At 44.9% G+C, this 16,399-nt stretch overlaps 1 protein-coding gene across 2 annotated transcripts in view; it reads left to right on the top strand.

The window, feature by feature from the left end:
* The first annotated feature begins 4,140 nt into the window (after window positions 1–4,140).
* The window catches only part of SLC35E1 (solute carrier family 35 member E1), a 31,238-nt gene continuing 18,979 nt past the window's right edge, over window positions 4,141–16,399 (top strand). The window contains exon 1 of one of the 2 annotated variants that reach the window (XM_040417446.1): window positions 4,141–4,612. In XM_040417446.1, coding sequence (XP_040273380.1) covers window positions 4,258–4,612 — 355 coding nt within the window. In that variant the 5' untranslated portion in view covers window positions 4,141–4,257. Of the gene's footprint in view, window positions 4,613–4,643; window positions 4,758–16,399 lie in introns of those variants that run through there. The other variant, XM_040417447.1, reaches the window with a different exon arrangement.

Genomic DNA, 16,399 nt, shown 5'->3' with positions numbered 1-16,399 from the left:
ATTTACGCAATATGAGAAAAATACAGTAGAATAATCTGTAGTCCAATCACAAGTACCATCTGTTTTTAACCCCTTCCTGGCAGCAATTTTCTTTTTCTTTTTCCTTCCAGGAGCCATAACTTTTTATTCTTCCGTTCACAAAGTCATATGAAGGCCCTTTTTGCACTTTCTAATGCAAAGCACAGGGAAGCTGGAAAAAAATTCTAAATGGGTGGAATTGAAAACACACAATTCTGCGATTGTTTTATGGGTTTAATTTTTACAATGTCCTTCACGTGGTGAAAATGTTTTAATACTTTTAAAAAATAAAAACTTTGAACAAAAATGTTCTTTGCATCACCATATTCTGACCCCCATGACTTTATTATATTTATGTCTACAAAACTAGGTTGGGGCTTATTTTTTGTGGGGAGATCTGTATTTGTCATTGATTTCATTTTTCGGGTGTGTATAACTTTTTGATCACTTTTTATTCAATTTGTTTTTTGGAGATGAAGACACCATTTTTTTTTCATTATGCTGTTCGATGTATGGGATAAATAGTTTTATATTTTAATAGTTCATCAGGCATTTTCAGACAAGGCAATTCCAGTGATCTTTATTATTTTTTTTATTGTTTTATTTGTAAAATGGAGGAAGGAAAGTGATTAATTTTTTAAAATATTTTTAAAAACTTTTATTTTTCTTTACATTTATTTTTAGTCCCCCTAGGGCAGTGATGGCAAACCTATGGCACAGGTGCCAGAGGCGGCACTCAGAGCCCTCTATGTGGGCACCCACGCCCTGGAAAAAGTCTATGGCATAGCAATATGCTTTAGACTTTTCCTGCCATTCATCATCCCCAGGACACACGATAAACAGCACAGGCAGCGCATTAAATGTAGGCTATTAATCTATTATAGATAAATGATAAAGGACATGAAAGATATATTATATTGGTATTTAGGTTAAATTGCCGTGTCGGCACTTTGCGATAAATAAGTGGGTATTTGGTTGCAGTTTTGGGCACTCGGTCTCTAAAAGGTTCACCATCACTGCCCTAGGGACTTTAACATGCAATTATCTGATCGCTTAACCCAGTGATGCCCAACCTACGGCCCGCGGACCAAATGCGGCCCGCGCAGTGACCGGACTTTATCAGCGCAGGGCGCGCTGCGAACGGCACAGGCAGCAAAGCGATGCTGCCTGTGCCTGCAATCTCCCTGCCCAGCCCCGCCTCCTACCTAATTTATTCACTGCACTTGCCTCTGTGAAATTGAGGAGAAGCGCCGTAATCTCGCACAGGCGCACTCGCAGAGGCATCGAAGTGCGCATGCACCGTCTTCCTGGCCTCTGCCAGTGCGCCTGTGCGAGATTACGGCGCTTCTCTTCAATTTCACAGAGGCAAATGCAGTGAATAAATTCGCTAGGAAGGGGCTGAGAGGGGGGGGGGGGCGGGGATATCTGTGAGGGGGACACTGAAGGGGGGGATCTGTGGAGGACACTGAAGGGGGGGATCTGTGGAGGACACTGAAGGGGGGGATCTGTGGAGGACACTGAAGGGGGAGATCTGTGGAGGACACTGAAGGGGGGATCTGTGGAGGACACTGAAGGGGGGGATCTGTGGAGGACACTGAAGGGGGGGATCTGTGGAGGACACTGAAGGGGGGGGATCTGTGGAGGACACTGAAGGGGGGATCTGTGGAGGACACTTAGGGGGATGTTGGGGTGGGAGGTCCTGGAGGGGTGTTTGGGTGGGAGCTCTGGAAGGGGTGGGAGGTCCGATAGGTATGTGGGGGTGGGAGATCCGGGAGGGGGGGGGGCCCATAATTTTTTTTGCTATGGGGCCCTGTCATTTCTAGCTACGCCCCTGATTGTTAAGATTGGGCGGGCACTGGAGCGATAGAGCGCCCTGCTGTAGGAGAAGCCGATGGGAGATGAAAGGAGGAGGGGCCAGCTCCTGGAGGTGTCGGGCACACGGCGCAAGCATGGTGGTGGAGGATCTGACTGAAGCCTAAAGACCATACATCAAGGTATGCAGAAGAAGGTGACAGCGCAGTATGTGATGTATACATGTAAAAAAAACACATCATGGGCATCGCCACGTGCGAAAACACCCGTACTATTAAAATATAACAATATTTATCCCATACGGACAATGGTGGAATGATTGGGTCTAAAGCCAGATTGCGTCTGGTCAAAAACTGAGTGGGATGAGAGGTGGGAGGACAGTTAGAGATGGACATGTTGTTCTATGAGTTTTTGATGCGAAATGGGAGTAGTGAGATGGGGCAATAGCTGGATAAAGAGGATGGGTCCAGGGAGAGTTTCTTGCGTATGGGTGTGATGGTTGCATACTTAAAAGCGGAAGGGAAGACACCAGTGGTTAGCGATAGGTTAAAGAGGTGGGTTAGGGCAGGGATAACGATAGGGGTTAGGTTAGGGGTGAGGTGGGATGGGATTGGATCAAGGGCACAAGTGGTGAGGTGGAAAGGTTTTCTTTTGTGACAGTGGTAAACTGGGTTATGTAGGAAAAGCACTGGACAGCTGTGTAGGGGGGAAGTCGGGGTAGTTTGAAGCTTTCACGGATTTTGTATCTTTGAAATATGAGGCAAAGTCTTCATAATGTAATTTTTTTATTTCACGTTTCAATTTACACTGTACTAGTACCTCAGAGGCTACAAATGTGACATGGCACCCAAGAACCATTCCAGTAAAACCTGCCCTCCAAAAGCCAATGGCAGTTCTTCCTTACCACATATGAGGTGCTGCTGTATTCAGGAGAAAATGTATAACATTGTGGTGTGCTTTTTGCCCTGTTACCCCTTGTGAAAATGATAAATGTGGGGCTACAGCAACATTTTATTGGAAAAATGTCATTTTTCCTTTTCACAGCCAAGAGTCTCTAAATTCTTTAAAATGCCTATTGCGTCAAAGCGCTCACTACATGCCTCTACAAATTCCTTGAGTGGTGTATTTTCCAAAATGTGGTCACTTTTTGGGGTTTCCAATGTAGGGGTACCTCTGGGTCTCTTCAAATGCAACATGGCACCTGAAAACCATTTCAGCAAAACCTGCCCTCCAAAAACCATACAACACTCCTCCTCTTCTGAGCCCTGCTATGTGCCCATACAGCTGTTTACCACATATTAGGTGTTGCCATATTCAGGAAAATATGCTTAACAAATTATGGGGTGCTTTTTCTCCTGTTACCCCTAATGAAAATGAAAAACTTGGCAACATAATGTGGTAAATGTGAATGAACAACTATTTTATAAGGTATCACTGCCTGTCTTAAAAGCAGATAATTTCAAATTTTAAAAATTGTGAATTTTTCTGTATTTTTTTATTTAAATAAAGGTAAACATATCCACTCAAATTTACCACTGTCATGAAGTACTATGTGTCATGAGAAAGCAGTATTCCAAATGTATTACCACATAAAGAGACACGTCAGATTTGCAAAATTACGCTCGGTCCTTAAAGGGATTATTGGACTCTGGGACACCTGCCAATCTCGTTTGAGAAGGACCTGGCGCTGCAGCCTTCTCTCGGCTTAACCTAACCCAGTGACATAACGACCATCCGTCACGTGGCATAGGAGCAGCTCAGCTCCATAGAAGGGAATCCAAGTGAGGGCCCATTCAGACGGCAAAACTTGGATACCGGCCGTGTGCGTTCCGCAATTTGCAGACCGCACATGGCCGCAACCATAATAGAAAATACCTATTTTTGTCCGCAATTGCGAACAAGAATAGGACAAGCTCTATCTTTTCCGCGGAGCCGAACCACGGATGCGGACGGCACACGGTGTGCTGTCAGCATCTTTTGCAGCCCCATTGAAATAAATAGGACTCATTTATTCTGAGCCCTAAAGGGAAGAAAGACAACTGTCCCTACAGAAGAATCTCCTCTTTCCCTCATGGTTTGAATATACAAATACTGGACCAGTAACACATGGAGACCAAATGAGTCAGTTCTTCCATAGTTTAAATTCTACTTAAAAAAAAAAGAAGAAGCTATTGGTTGGAGTAACCGGCGCACTAAAGGTACAATCTATACTCCTATTCAAGCCCAAACCGAAGGAACAGCAAACCAGGTAGTCAACGTCTACACCGGAAATGACTGCGGTGAGCAGCGGAAGTGAGGTCATTGTGAAAATGCTCTATCACCACCCATTCTCCTGACGTCTCTGCTTCCACGTCTCTCTTGTGTGTGTGTGTCCCGGTGAGGTGTGCAGCTTCCCCGGGGGGAAGGAGGAGGAGGAGGATCGGGGTCATGGCGGTGGTGTCCGGAGCAGGGGGCGGCGGACCAGTGGCGCCTGCTAGCGTACGAGATGGGGCCCGGATAGCCGTGCTATGCATTCTCTGGTACTCGGTGAGCTCTGGTGGCAACGTGGTGAACAAGATCATACTGAACGGCTTCCCATACCCAGTGACTGTGTCCCTCTTCCACATCCTGGCTATCTGCTGCTTCCTCCCACCGATGCTCCGGGCATGGGGGGTCCCGCACACCCAGCTGCCCGCCCGATACTACCGCTGGTACATAATCCCGCTGGCCTTCGGGAAGTACTTCGCCTCAGTGTCCGCGCATTTCAGCATCTGGAAAGTGCCCGTGTCTTATGCACATACCGGTGAGTAGTCCATAGGACCGTGCAGTGGCAGGCACTGGTGGAGAGCCCACTATCTTCTGCCCGGGCAGCTGCAGACCCCCCTGATGAGTTACCCACTTCCATCAGTGACCTATCAGATTTCAGCTTTCATTTTTTCCCACTGCTGGTGAGTATATTTGCAGTGATCTGATTGGTTGTTGGGGACTGCTCTGTCTGCATTGTGCTGAGACAATGGGCAGAATATGGGTCATAATTTCTCCACGTCAGTGTTCTGTCCTGTCTAGGCAACTGCAGTCAGCTCTATTGGCTAGTACATGGGTGTGTACAGTGGACATATCTGGTGCCCACCCCTTGCCACCCACAAGCCATTGGCCCACGTTTACTTATCCTAATGGTCAGTGCAAATATAACTGAAATTAAAGGGGCAGGTGGGGCATAAAAAACCCTCGCCTTTTGCGCTTCGTTCCAACACCATGGCACTTGGTGGTCCTTGCCAACCAGAAGTGATGGGTGCTCTCAGTGGTTATTTGTGTGCTATGACGTGCCATATCTGCACATGTGACCACTGAGGTCAGTGAGTGGCTGCAGAAGTCTTGTGACCAAGAATAGGTCCCCATCACTTCTGGTCCAGTGGGGACTGCAGCGCCGAAGCTGGCGCCGTTTTAAATGCTTTTTTTTTTTTTTTCACACACTTCTGCCTGCCCCTGGCGTTTCATTTTACCGGATAACCCCTTTAATCAAAGTAGTCCCAAGAGGCTCCAAATTTATCACAGTGGTGCCTGCTGTATGATAGATTTAGCACGTCTTGCATGCACTAATGCCAACTCTTAGCTACTTTCACACTGGCGTTTTGGTTTTCCGTTTGGGAGATCCGTTCAGGGATCTCACAAGCGGTCCAAAACGCCCTAATGCATTCTGAATGGATAAGGATCCGCTCAGAATGCATCAGTTTGCCTCCGTTCCGTCTCCATTCCGCTTTGGAGGCGGACACCAAAACGCTGCTTGCAGTAAACGGATCCGTCCTGACACACAATGTAAGTCAATGGGGACGGATCCGTTTTCACTGCCACAATATGGCACAATAGAAAATGGATCCGTCCCCCATAGACTTTCAATGGATCCGTTTGGCAATGGTAAAGATAATACAAACGGATCTGTTCTGAATGGATGCAGACGGTTGTATTATCAGAACGGATCAGTCTGTGCAGATCCATGACGGATCCGCACCAAACGCGAGTGTGAAAGTAGCTAGATGGCTTACTTTAGTCCAGGGGTGAGCAACCTCCGGCACTCCAACTGTTGTGAAACTACATCATCCTGCCAGCAGGCACACTTGCTTAGAAGTCCCATAGAAGTGAATGGTGCATGCTGGTAGTTGTAGTTTCACAATGGCTGACCTGAGTTTTAGGCCATTATTTTGTGCCAGAAATTTGGTGCATTTTTTTCAAACTAGGCCCCTTGTTTTAGTCACTTCTGAAAGATGTCTAGCAAGGCGCCCACATCTGTTTTTAGGAACAAATTAATAATCTATTTGTCTGATTTGAGGCACAACTTGCGCCAGACACACAAAATGTGGGCCGTTGTCTGAGAAAATCAAATATTCTAGCGATGCTGTAAAAATAAAGACGACATAGTCCCCTTTTTCCCCCGTGCCGCTGGTCCAGTCCCATCCCCACGGTCTGAGGTGCCGGTATAAAGAGCATGACTGCTGCTAGAGATGAGCGAATTTCATATTTTGAAATTCAGTGATGCTTCGTTTACTGGTACAAGGTGAATTGCGTTATGGATTCCGTTACCACGGACCATAACGCAATTCTGTAACGGAATGCCTTTAGAGGCATTCCATTATAAATTCCGTCATGATAGAAGTCTATGGGTTGCAAAACGAATCTGTGCCGTTTCCGTTATGCAGGGGAGTCCTCTAAAGGCATTCCGTTATATAATTGCGTTATGGTCCGTGGTAACAGAATCCATAACGCAATTCACCTTTTACCAGTAAACAAAGCGTCACTCATCTCTAATCGCTGCATTCTGTAAATGGCGGGAGAAGGACCGGACCAGTTGGTGGAGAAAGAGGTGACTATGTCAGGGGCATTTCTTTATCTCAGACAACCCTTTTAATGGTCCCCCTTGAAGCAATGTAGCATGCGCGGTTCTCCTGGCAGGGCTGACTGTTTTTAAAGACATCTGGCATTGGACATGTCACAATATAAAAGTGCTGCCATTGAAACTGTACGGTCAATATGCCCTCCGCTCCCTCGCCAGTGTTCAGATTACACCAAAAAAATCTTTGACTGGTTTGTTACAACCGCGGAGGTCTTTCTGCTATGTCAAGTCCCTCATTTACAGGAATTTGTGCTAATGTTCACAAAGCATCCATAATATTCCATAGCAAATACAATCACCCAAATCCATCTTTAGTGAATGGCAGTTTAGACAGAAATGTGTAAGAGGCCTGCGTATGTTGGGTATCTGTACCTAATACAGCGCCATTCGACTTCATAGGTCCATGCTCTATCTGTAGGGTATATGCACATGGTGCGGAAATCTGCAGCGTAATACACTACCAGCTAAGCAGATGAGATTTTCCTGTCAGAAATTGACATGCGCTGCAGATTTTTAAATCCAAAGCATGTCAATTGGAGGGTGAGATCTGGGGCAAATCTGCAAGTAACCTGTGGATTCGGTGTGGAAAATCTCATAAACCACACTGCCATGCATGCTGTATTACCAAGTTGTCCTAACTGAGCCACCATACAACAGCACGCACAGCGTCAGTAGGCCTCCTCCGTACCATGCGTGCCAACTGTAGTGCCCTTCACTAGAGGAAGAGCCCTGATGACTTCTGCACCTGGGAGTCAGCGGTATACTTCCCACAAGCTGCCTAATGGAAACTGAATATTTGCTTAGTCTACGTGTGTTCCATACTGATAGCCAGAGCAGCCTGCCGGATCTCCCGAACGCTGGTGTGAAACTAGCCTAATAACAGGTTCCGCGACTTGGTCTGTACAGATTACTTTCCAGCAGTCATCTCATTATCACAGGCAGGATTAGAATGACAGATATCACAGATGGGTAAAACCGCGTCCACCATTCACAACTGGTGATATCACAGCTTATCTTCTCCCTCCTGACCTCTGCACAGGTCACAGAATATGGATAGAAAGCTCCTGTAGAAGTCAATGAGGTCCCCTCCTGTCTTTGTGTCTATGGCCCATGTGGCTACTGTAAAGCATATCTCTGAATGCGGTTAACAGCTCAGGCAAGATGGCCACCTACATATATATGGTGAGGACATAGAATGTAAAAAAAATCTACAATCGGGAAGGGGTTCACTTGGAATGATTTGAAATTTCCCCAAAGCTTCAGCTTTCAGTGAATCCAAAATGTTTGGTGTCGGCCATTTTACTGATTATTCACAACTTCAGAAGACAGCAGGAAAGATGAAGAACAAAGATCACATGACCCTGGGCGGCACCATGGCCGGCGGGCTTGCCCATAATGCCTTGCAGTCAGCCTCCGCAAATCAGGAGGAACTACATTGACACTATGACATTCTACTTTGTCACAGACCCTATATAGGATCCCAGCCACGAAATACATGTGTTTTCTGGGGTTATACGTTGCTGTGATAGGACACATAGTCAGATAGAAAAGAAATCTCTTTAAACACAGAATACAGCTAGTTTAGTGAGACGATAGATTTAATTCATTGACAGGCCAAGACATGAGTTTTAGCTAGGGACAGAATAGGAGTCAGTGTAGTGTGTCACTGTGTAACCCAATCAGGCTGCCAGCCATTTTCACTGAGCGCTGCAGCAATATTAAAAAAAATAATAATAAATTGTGATATAGCTTTAATTTTTGATCAATGCATATCTCATAAATCACAAATACATATTTTTCACGTTATCCAAACCTGAAAAACCCACCCACAATGCCCGGGCTCCTCATGAAGAGAATACCTACCTGATCCCTGTGTCCTTCCAGATCCCGCCACGGCCATCGCTGCATCTCCCCGGCGTGCAGATCACAACATCTGTTGACAAGGGGGGTGCAGCCAATAGCAGGTCGAGCGGTTGACCTGTCCCCCTTGCGTCACATAGCCCCTTTAACCCTAGTGCTCATTGTATATTCCAGCAAAAAAAATTTTGCATCACCTTTGCTGTGTATTGTACTGAACTCTGTCCAACTGACCATTGTTTTAAATATTGCAAAGTTTCTTTTAAAAAGTCAGTCAAACCCAGACTAGTGTACTTGACATATTAGGCTAGTTTCACTTCTGTGGCACATCATTCTGGCAGGCTGTTCTGCCAGAGAGCAGCCTGTCTGAGTTTGAGTTCTCTGGATCCGGCATTGCAAATGTGGCAAGAATCGGCCAGACAAGAACCGCTACATGTATCGTGTTTCCCCCCCCCCCGTCTGATTCTCTGCATACTATGCTGGAAGGCTGTAGCGCACATGTGAAAGTAGCCATCGTCTGCGTCACAGTCGCCATATATTGTACTGAAGGCTGACCTTTTTTTTTTCTACAAAACTATGTCAAAGTTCAAAACAAGTCATTGCTGCCTCTGATACCACCGTGAGTGTATAAACACCGGCAGACATCTGCCCCCAAAAAGGGTAATTTTTGGATGTTTTTTTACTTTTAAAAGGTATTACAAATCTGACAGTATAGAGGTTTTTAAACAAGCTGTTTGTTACCACCAGCTGACATCCATTTACCCATATATGTCACTGTCGCTTTTTTTCTTATTACTATTGACGTCTTGGTTGAATACAGTCCTAGGAGACCTCAGTGTCATACACAACTTTTCCGAACAGTTGGGGCACGTTCGTTTCGGGTCATATTTATTCAGACCAAATCGAATCTCATGGCTAATTCATTCAAATTGGACCCCAAACATATTTTGGGAAAAACATGCATCTCTACTTATGATAAACCTGTACACACAGGAGCAGATTTCTCAAGGTCCTAGGTAAGTGGCAAGTGAATCCTGGTACACTTCCACCATTTATTGACACTGCTGCAGACACTTAGTGCTGGGTTTCCATAATCAGATTTTTCAAAGTCAAGTATAATGGAGATATTGAGTTTTCTACTCTTAATAAATCCACTCGTGGCTTTGGCTTAAAGTGTGTAAAAGGATAGGTCGTCAAAATTCGGACTCTGCACCAGCCCAGTTTTGCTAAGAGCCATGTTCTTCTCCTCCAGTGTGGCCCACAGAAACCTGCACTGTACGTCCGGTAACCAGTAGTGTGCTTTCAGACGAGGTCTACTTCCTGGAATGCTAGTTCAGACATCCTATAACCTAATGCTCTGATTAAGCCATGTCTTCTCCTTTTCAAGAAGCCCCTGTTAGTTCTGATGTATTGTTCCACAGTCCCAACATATACCCCTGGCGTTTGCCACTCTTCTGCAGACAGTAATTTTCAGATGCCACAGGTTCACGTGACATATCCCTTAGCCATAGTGTGTTTGCAGTGGTTAGTACTAGGGTTGCATGAAAACTTTGATGCCTCTATCAATACTGATATTGCCAGTATTTCAATGCTAAACCGTGCAGGTCCCAAGGACAGCCATTTTGCTCTGACTAGGAGTTCTACCTCAGTGCTGTGGAGTACGTCAGCTCTCTGACAATTAAGGGGATGCCCTACAGGGGGCTTTGCATTCTTAGTGTTTGGGGATACCCCTGTATATCTAACTTTTTATTTGGATTGTCACTGCTGTATTTCAAACCCATGAACTGTTATATGGAAGGCAGAAAGGATTTCCACTGACTAAAAACCTCCATAGTATTCTTCACATACAAAATGTACTGGTATCTACATATTTAGCGCTATATGCCGCTACATTGTATGGTTGTTTTTTTAAATGAATGTTGGGAAACCACTGGTACTCCCATTGGAATCAACTCGAGGTGGTGGTAGTTCTGTAATATCCATTTCCTATATATAGTATATTATACAAAGCGGATTGTATTGCCCTGTATAGAAGCGAGGTACTCCGATTAAAAAGCAGCTCAGGATGGTGGGGGTAGTAGTGATGTTTGTGTGTGATTAAAAAAAAAAATTATATATATTTAAAAAAAAATTTAACTGGCTTCTTCAGGGATTACATTAGAGGACCTTTCATGATTTTTTTTTTTAAATTCTAGATAAATTCCCTACTTGCAGGGTACCCCCGCTGATGCTGTCACCCTGAATGTTTTCTTTTTTTAAAAAAAATATCGCTCCTATGCCCCGCTGTTCCCCCTTGTATTTTTCCAGCTCAGTATGTTAATACCGAGCATCTCCCTACAGGGAGAAGGAGACACCAGGGTTTCTCAATGGGCATCTCCTTCTCCCTGGCCATGCCGTGATTTGGCTGTCACGCTCTCTGCTGTGAGAATGAGACGCCCATTGAGAAACTCTGGCGTCTCTTCCTCCCTGTACCGGTGCTCGATATTAACATACTGAGCGGGAAAAATACAGAGCACAGCTGGGTGCAGGAGTGATATTTACTTTTTTTTTTTGTAATGCGTAGAGGCAGTAACACATACCATTTTTGTAATATACTTTAATTACTGAAATTGTACCTTTCTATTAGAAAATTAGCTCTAAAGTGGCCCATTTAGAGCCTTCAACGCTCCTCTGTCTTCTGTTTACATAAGTCAGTTTCGAGCAAGTCTCCTCAGTTATGTAAACATCAGCTCCCGTGCCCTCAGCTACCCCCCCCCCCAGTGCCATCATGTCCCCTAGTGCCATCAGCCCCTCCGTGCCATGTCCCCAGTGCCATCAGCCACCCACCCCCGTAATACTTACCTTTCCTGGCAGGGTGCGCGGCTGGCCAATATGGAGTCCGCAGGAGAAGGACCGCAGCATCTTCTTCCCAACATGCCCTAGGACCTGATGTCACACAGCGTCAGGCAGTGCACGCTGACAATGTGTGCATGCCAGACCCAGGACAGTGCAGCACGGTGCCGACAGGAGACCACGGATCGTTGAGTGATAGCCGGCTTCACTTCACTCACTCTCCGTGGTCACATGATCAAAATGAATCCTCGATGCAGGAAAACTGCATAGAGGATTTTTTTGTGTCGATTACATCAAGTAATCGTTGCAGCCCTAACTCTGACTACTTTCGCTGAAAGGGCTTCCCAGCTGATGTTGCTGTCAGATGATGTTAACTCAATCAGTGATATAAGTACCTTCATTCTGGATGTCGTCAGGACTCCAGCTGAATTGTTGATATAATTGTTTATTATGTTCTTTATCCTTTGTCAGAATCAGCTTTATTCGTCAAACACTACACAATCGATTGTGCCCGGAATTGGGTTAGGCACAGGTACAGGCATAGTACTAGTGGTTGACAAGAGGCGGTGGGGAACACGGGGGGGGGGGTAAGGTTCTGCGATGGGCACAGCAGGGGCGAGGGATTATGAGCGGGTGATGGGGCATGGTGAGTTCAGCAGTCTGACGGCCGTTGGGAAGAAAGTGTTCAGCTTCCTCGATGTCCTTGCAGGGATGGCCTGATACCTGCGGCCGGACTTTAGCCGTCTGACGAGATGATGGCCCGGATGGGAGTGGTCATTGGATATTTTCAGTGCCCTGGAGCGCAGTCTGTCGGAGAAAATAGAGTCAAGGGGTGGTAGTGGCAGTCGGGTAGTTCTCTCCGCCGAGCTGATGACCCTTTGTAATTTGCGCTTGTCACTGGCTGATGAGACGGCATACCATACCGAGCACAGGACCGACTCGATGGTGCAGGAGTAGAAGGACTTCAGTAGGTCCTGTGCCATGCTGAACTTCTTCAGTTGTCGAAGGAAGAAGAGCCGCTGGTGAGCCTTCTTTATGATAGACGAGATGTTGGGACGCCAGGATAGGTCCTCAGAGATTGTCGTGCCTAGGAGGCGGGCGCTGGGTACCCTTGCGACTTCAGATCCGTCAATGTAGGTCGGGGGCGGATTTGACCTTCTCTTCCTGAAGTCGATGACCAGCTCGACCGTCTTTGTGGTGTTTAGGACCAGATTGTGCGCGCCACACCAGTTGCTGACCCTGTCGATTTCCTTACGGTAGGCCTGCTCATCGTTGTCGCTAATCGGGCCCACGAGTGTGGTGTCATCTGCGAACTTGATGACTTTAACCGAGGCCTCAGCCGATCTGCACTCGTTCGTGTACAGAGAGAACAGGAACGGCGATAGTGCACAACCCTGAGGGGCGCCAGTGTTGGTGACCCTCGGTTTGGAGGACAGATTGCCTAAACTGACGACCTGGGACCTGTTAGTGAGGAAGTCCATGATCCAATGTCTTAGTGTTGGGTGGACATCAAGCGCCGTGAGGTTCCTCTGCAGGATGTATATGGATAAGTGCAAAATAAGGACAATGTATATCGCTATATATTATTATATATTATTTTTTTGGTTTTAATAAACCTTCCTTTGAAGTGAAGCTGTAGTTCAGTCAAGAGTCTCTCCAAACCTGAAGTCTTGCTCTTATCAGCAAAACATGGAGAAGTTGGAGTCAGAACTTTGGCTTACTGACTCCACCGCCCTGGGCAGCAGTGATGACATCCAGAAATTATGAATGCCAGACTTGCTTTCTAGTGATGTCACATGGAGAGCTTTCACTCTGGAAGTGTCTAACATTAAAGGGGTGTTCTTTTTTAAGTAAGGGGCAGAATAGGTTAACCACTTTCCGTCCGATATAAACGTCCTATGGGTGGACCTCTATTTCTGAAAGCACGTTTTAAAACGTCCTTTCAGAAATCGCAGCTGCACGCTAATTGTGCAGCTGCTGATCGGGTTGCCCGCTGTCAGTGATAGCAGGGCAACCCAGAGAGAAGGCAGGGACAGTGCCCAGGTGTCCCTGCCTTCTGGATCGCTGCAGACACAGCGCTCACCGAGCGCTGTGTATGCAGAGCAGGAAGCGCTGTGCGCTTCCTGTTCCGGCCCGGCGGTCATGTGTCAAAACAAGCAATTTTTGTCACCTTACATCACAAAAGGTGCAACACCAAGTGATCAAAAACGCGTATGTCCCACAAAATGGTACCAATTAAACTGTCACCTCATCCCGCAAAAAATGAGCCCCTACATAAGAAAATCTCTCAAAAAATAAAAAAAACTATAGCTCTTAGAACATGGAGACACTAAAACATCATTTTTTTGGTTTCAAAAATGCTATTATTGTGTTAGTGAAACAAATAAAAAAAAGTATACATATTAGGTATTGCCGCGTCCGTAAAAACCAGCTCTATAAAAATATCACATGAGCTAACCCCTCAGGTGAACACCGTAAAAACAAACAAAAAAAAAAACCTGTCAAAACAAGCAATTTTTGTCACCTTGCATCACAAAAGGTGCAACACCAAGTGATCAAAAACGCGTATGTCCCACAAAATAGTACCAGTAAAACCGTCACCTCATCCCGCAAAAAATGAGCCCCTACATAAGAAAATCTCTCAAAAAATAAAAAAACTATAGCTCTCAGAACATGGACACATTAAAACATAATTTTTTTGTTTCAAAAATGCTATTATTGTGTAAAATTTTAATAAATGAGAAAAAGTCCACATATTGGGTATCGCCACGTCCGTAACAATCTGCTCTATAAAAATGTCACTTGACTGAACCCCTCAGGTGAACGCTGTAAAAATAAATAAATAGAAACTGTGCTAAAACAACCAATTTTTTGGTCACCTTGCCCCATAAAGTGTTATAATGAATGATCAAAAAATCATATGTACCCAAAAATAGTACTAATAAAACTGGCACCTTATCCCCTAGTTTCCAAAATGGGGTCACTTCTTGGGAGTTTCTACTGTAAGGGTGCATCAGGGGGCTTCAAATGGTCAAAAATTTATTAAAATGGAAAATCTGCCCAAAAAGTGAAATTTTTAAATTTGATCTCCATTTTCCTTTTAATTCTTGTGGAACGCCTAAAGGGTTAACAAAGTTTGTAAAATCGGTTTTGAATACCTTGAGGGGTGTAGTTTCTACAATGGGGTCATTTATGGGGGTATCCACTATGTAAGCCCCCACAAAGTGACTTCAGACCTGAACTGGTCCTTTAAAAAGTGGGTTTTGTCAATTTTCTTAAAAATTTGAAGAATTGCTTCTAAACTTCTAAGCCTTCTAACGTCCTAAAAAAATAAAATGACATTTCCAAAATGATGCCAACATAAAGTAGACATATGGGGAATGTTAAGTAATAAGTATTTTATGAGATATCACTTTCTGTTTTAAAAGCAGAGAAATTGAAATTTAGAAAATTGCAAATTTTTCAAATTTTGAAGTAAATTTGGGATTTTTTCATAAATAAAGGTGAAATATTTTGACTCAAATTTATGACTATCATGAAGTACAATGTGTCACGAGAAAACAATCTCTGAATGACTTGGATAAGTAAAGGCGTTCCAAAGTTATTACCACATAAAGTGAGATATGTCAGTTTTGCAAAATTTGGCCTGGTCAGGAAGGGGGCAAATGGCCCAGATGGCAGGTGGTTAAAGAAAAAAAAAAGCAGTACTCGCCCTCACCAGTTCGACTTCTCTGTGGTCTAACAGCTGTGTGGTCCCCGCTAATCTGCTTTCTGGTCCTAGCTCGACACACTGGAGAACCCCACTCAGTGACCTAACTCAGCAAGTGAGTGGCTAAGCCAGGAGCAGGACATGAGGACGTCAGTGGTGGGGAATTCAGATGAATGGCGCAGTCACAGAAAGTTCTGCTAGAAATCTGCCATGTGTAAATATACCCTGGTAGTTTTTCCCACACTGGACACACATAGTAAGCAACCAACATCAACTCTTCCAACCCCAGGCCGTACACCTTTGACATTCAAGTGACCACAACAGATGTTATCCCTGGAACAAACAATAAGGATCTTTTTTTTTTTTTTTAACTCGTTTTATTGAAGTTTAACAAGTAAGGCATGTTACATCAGGACAAAGCAGGGGTAAATCCCACGCAGGGGATACATTGACATCATAATATAACTCAAGAATCTTGCATCAGTTCTAAAGAGGAATCTTTTCTCGATCAGACATAAGGAAACAGCGGGAGTATTGAGGCATTAATCTAGAGCCCGAAATCCACATATTATCATACAGCAGGAATATGGACGATATCGGCCCCCGAATACATACATGCGTTGTGCAATGTCAAAGGAGATGGGCACCACTCTCCGCATACCTTGTGAAACTTTTGTGGACATTTTCTGTGAATAAATACAATTTTTTCCATACTCACAGCGTGATTGACCAATAATTTCCATTGACCTAGTGTAGGTGCTCTATCAGCCATCCACCTCAGAGCAATGGCTTTTCTAGCAAAGAATAAAGTCTCACTAAAGAATACCCTGTGGTGATGCCCCCAAACCTCTTCATCTAATATCCCCAGAACACAAATTTTGGGGCATAACGGCACTGCAGTGGGAACCATAGTTGTCAGCACCTATTACTGCATTCCAGAAGCCTTTTAAGTACATGCAATCCCGCATGAGATGCCAGAAGTCAGCACCATCCTGCGAGCACCTATGGCATCTATTGTGTGATATCCTGCCCATTTTGTGTAGTCTAGTGGGCGTTAGGTAACTTCTGTGCAGAATAAACAGCTGAATCAGCCGGTTATTAATTGATGGAGAGACCTTTACTGGAGCCATCAGGGCTTCATTCCAGTCATCAGCCGTTAGAGAAGGTATTAAGTTCCTCCACCTTCCCTCAACAGCAAGAGTGTTCATCAGCATTCGGTTGTTGAGCAGATGCGTATAAAGCACAGAGATGATACCTCTCGGACCCTGTGATCTTAGAACACCTATTAGGGGGTATTTTGAAAT

Source organism: Bufo bufo, chromosome 2, assembly GCF_905171765.1.
Source record: "Bufo bufo chromosome 2, aBufBuf1.1, whole genome shotgun sequence".
Lineage (NCBI taxonomy): Eukaryota > Metazoa > Chordata > Amphibia > Anura > Bufonidae > Bufo > Bufo bufo.
The sequence above is the reverse complement of the archived record's forward strand: the minus strand, read 5'-3'. Positions and strand labels throughout refer to the sequence as shown.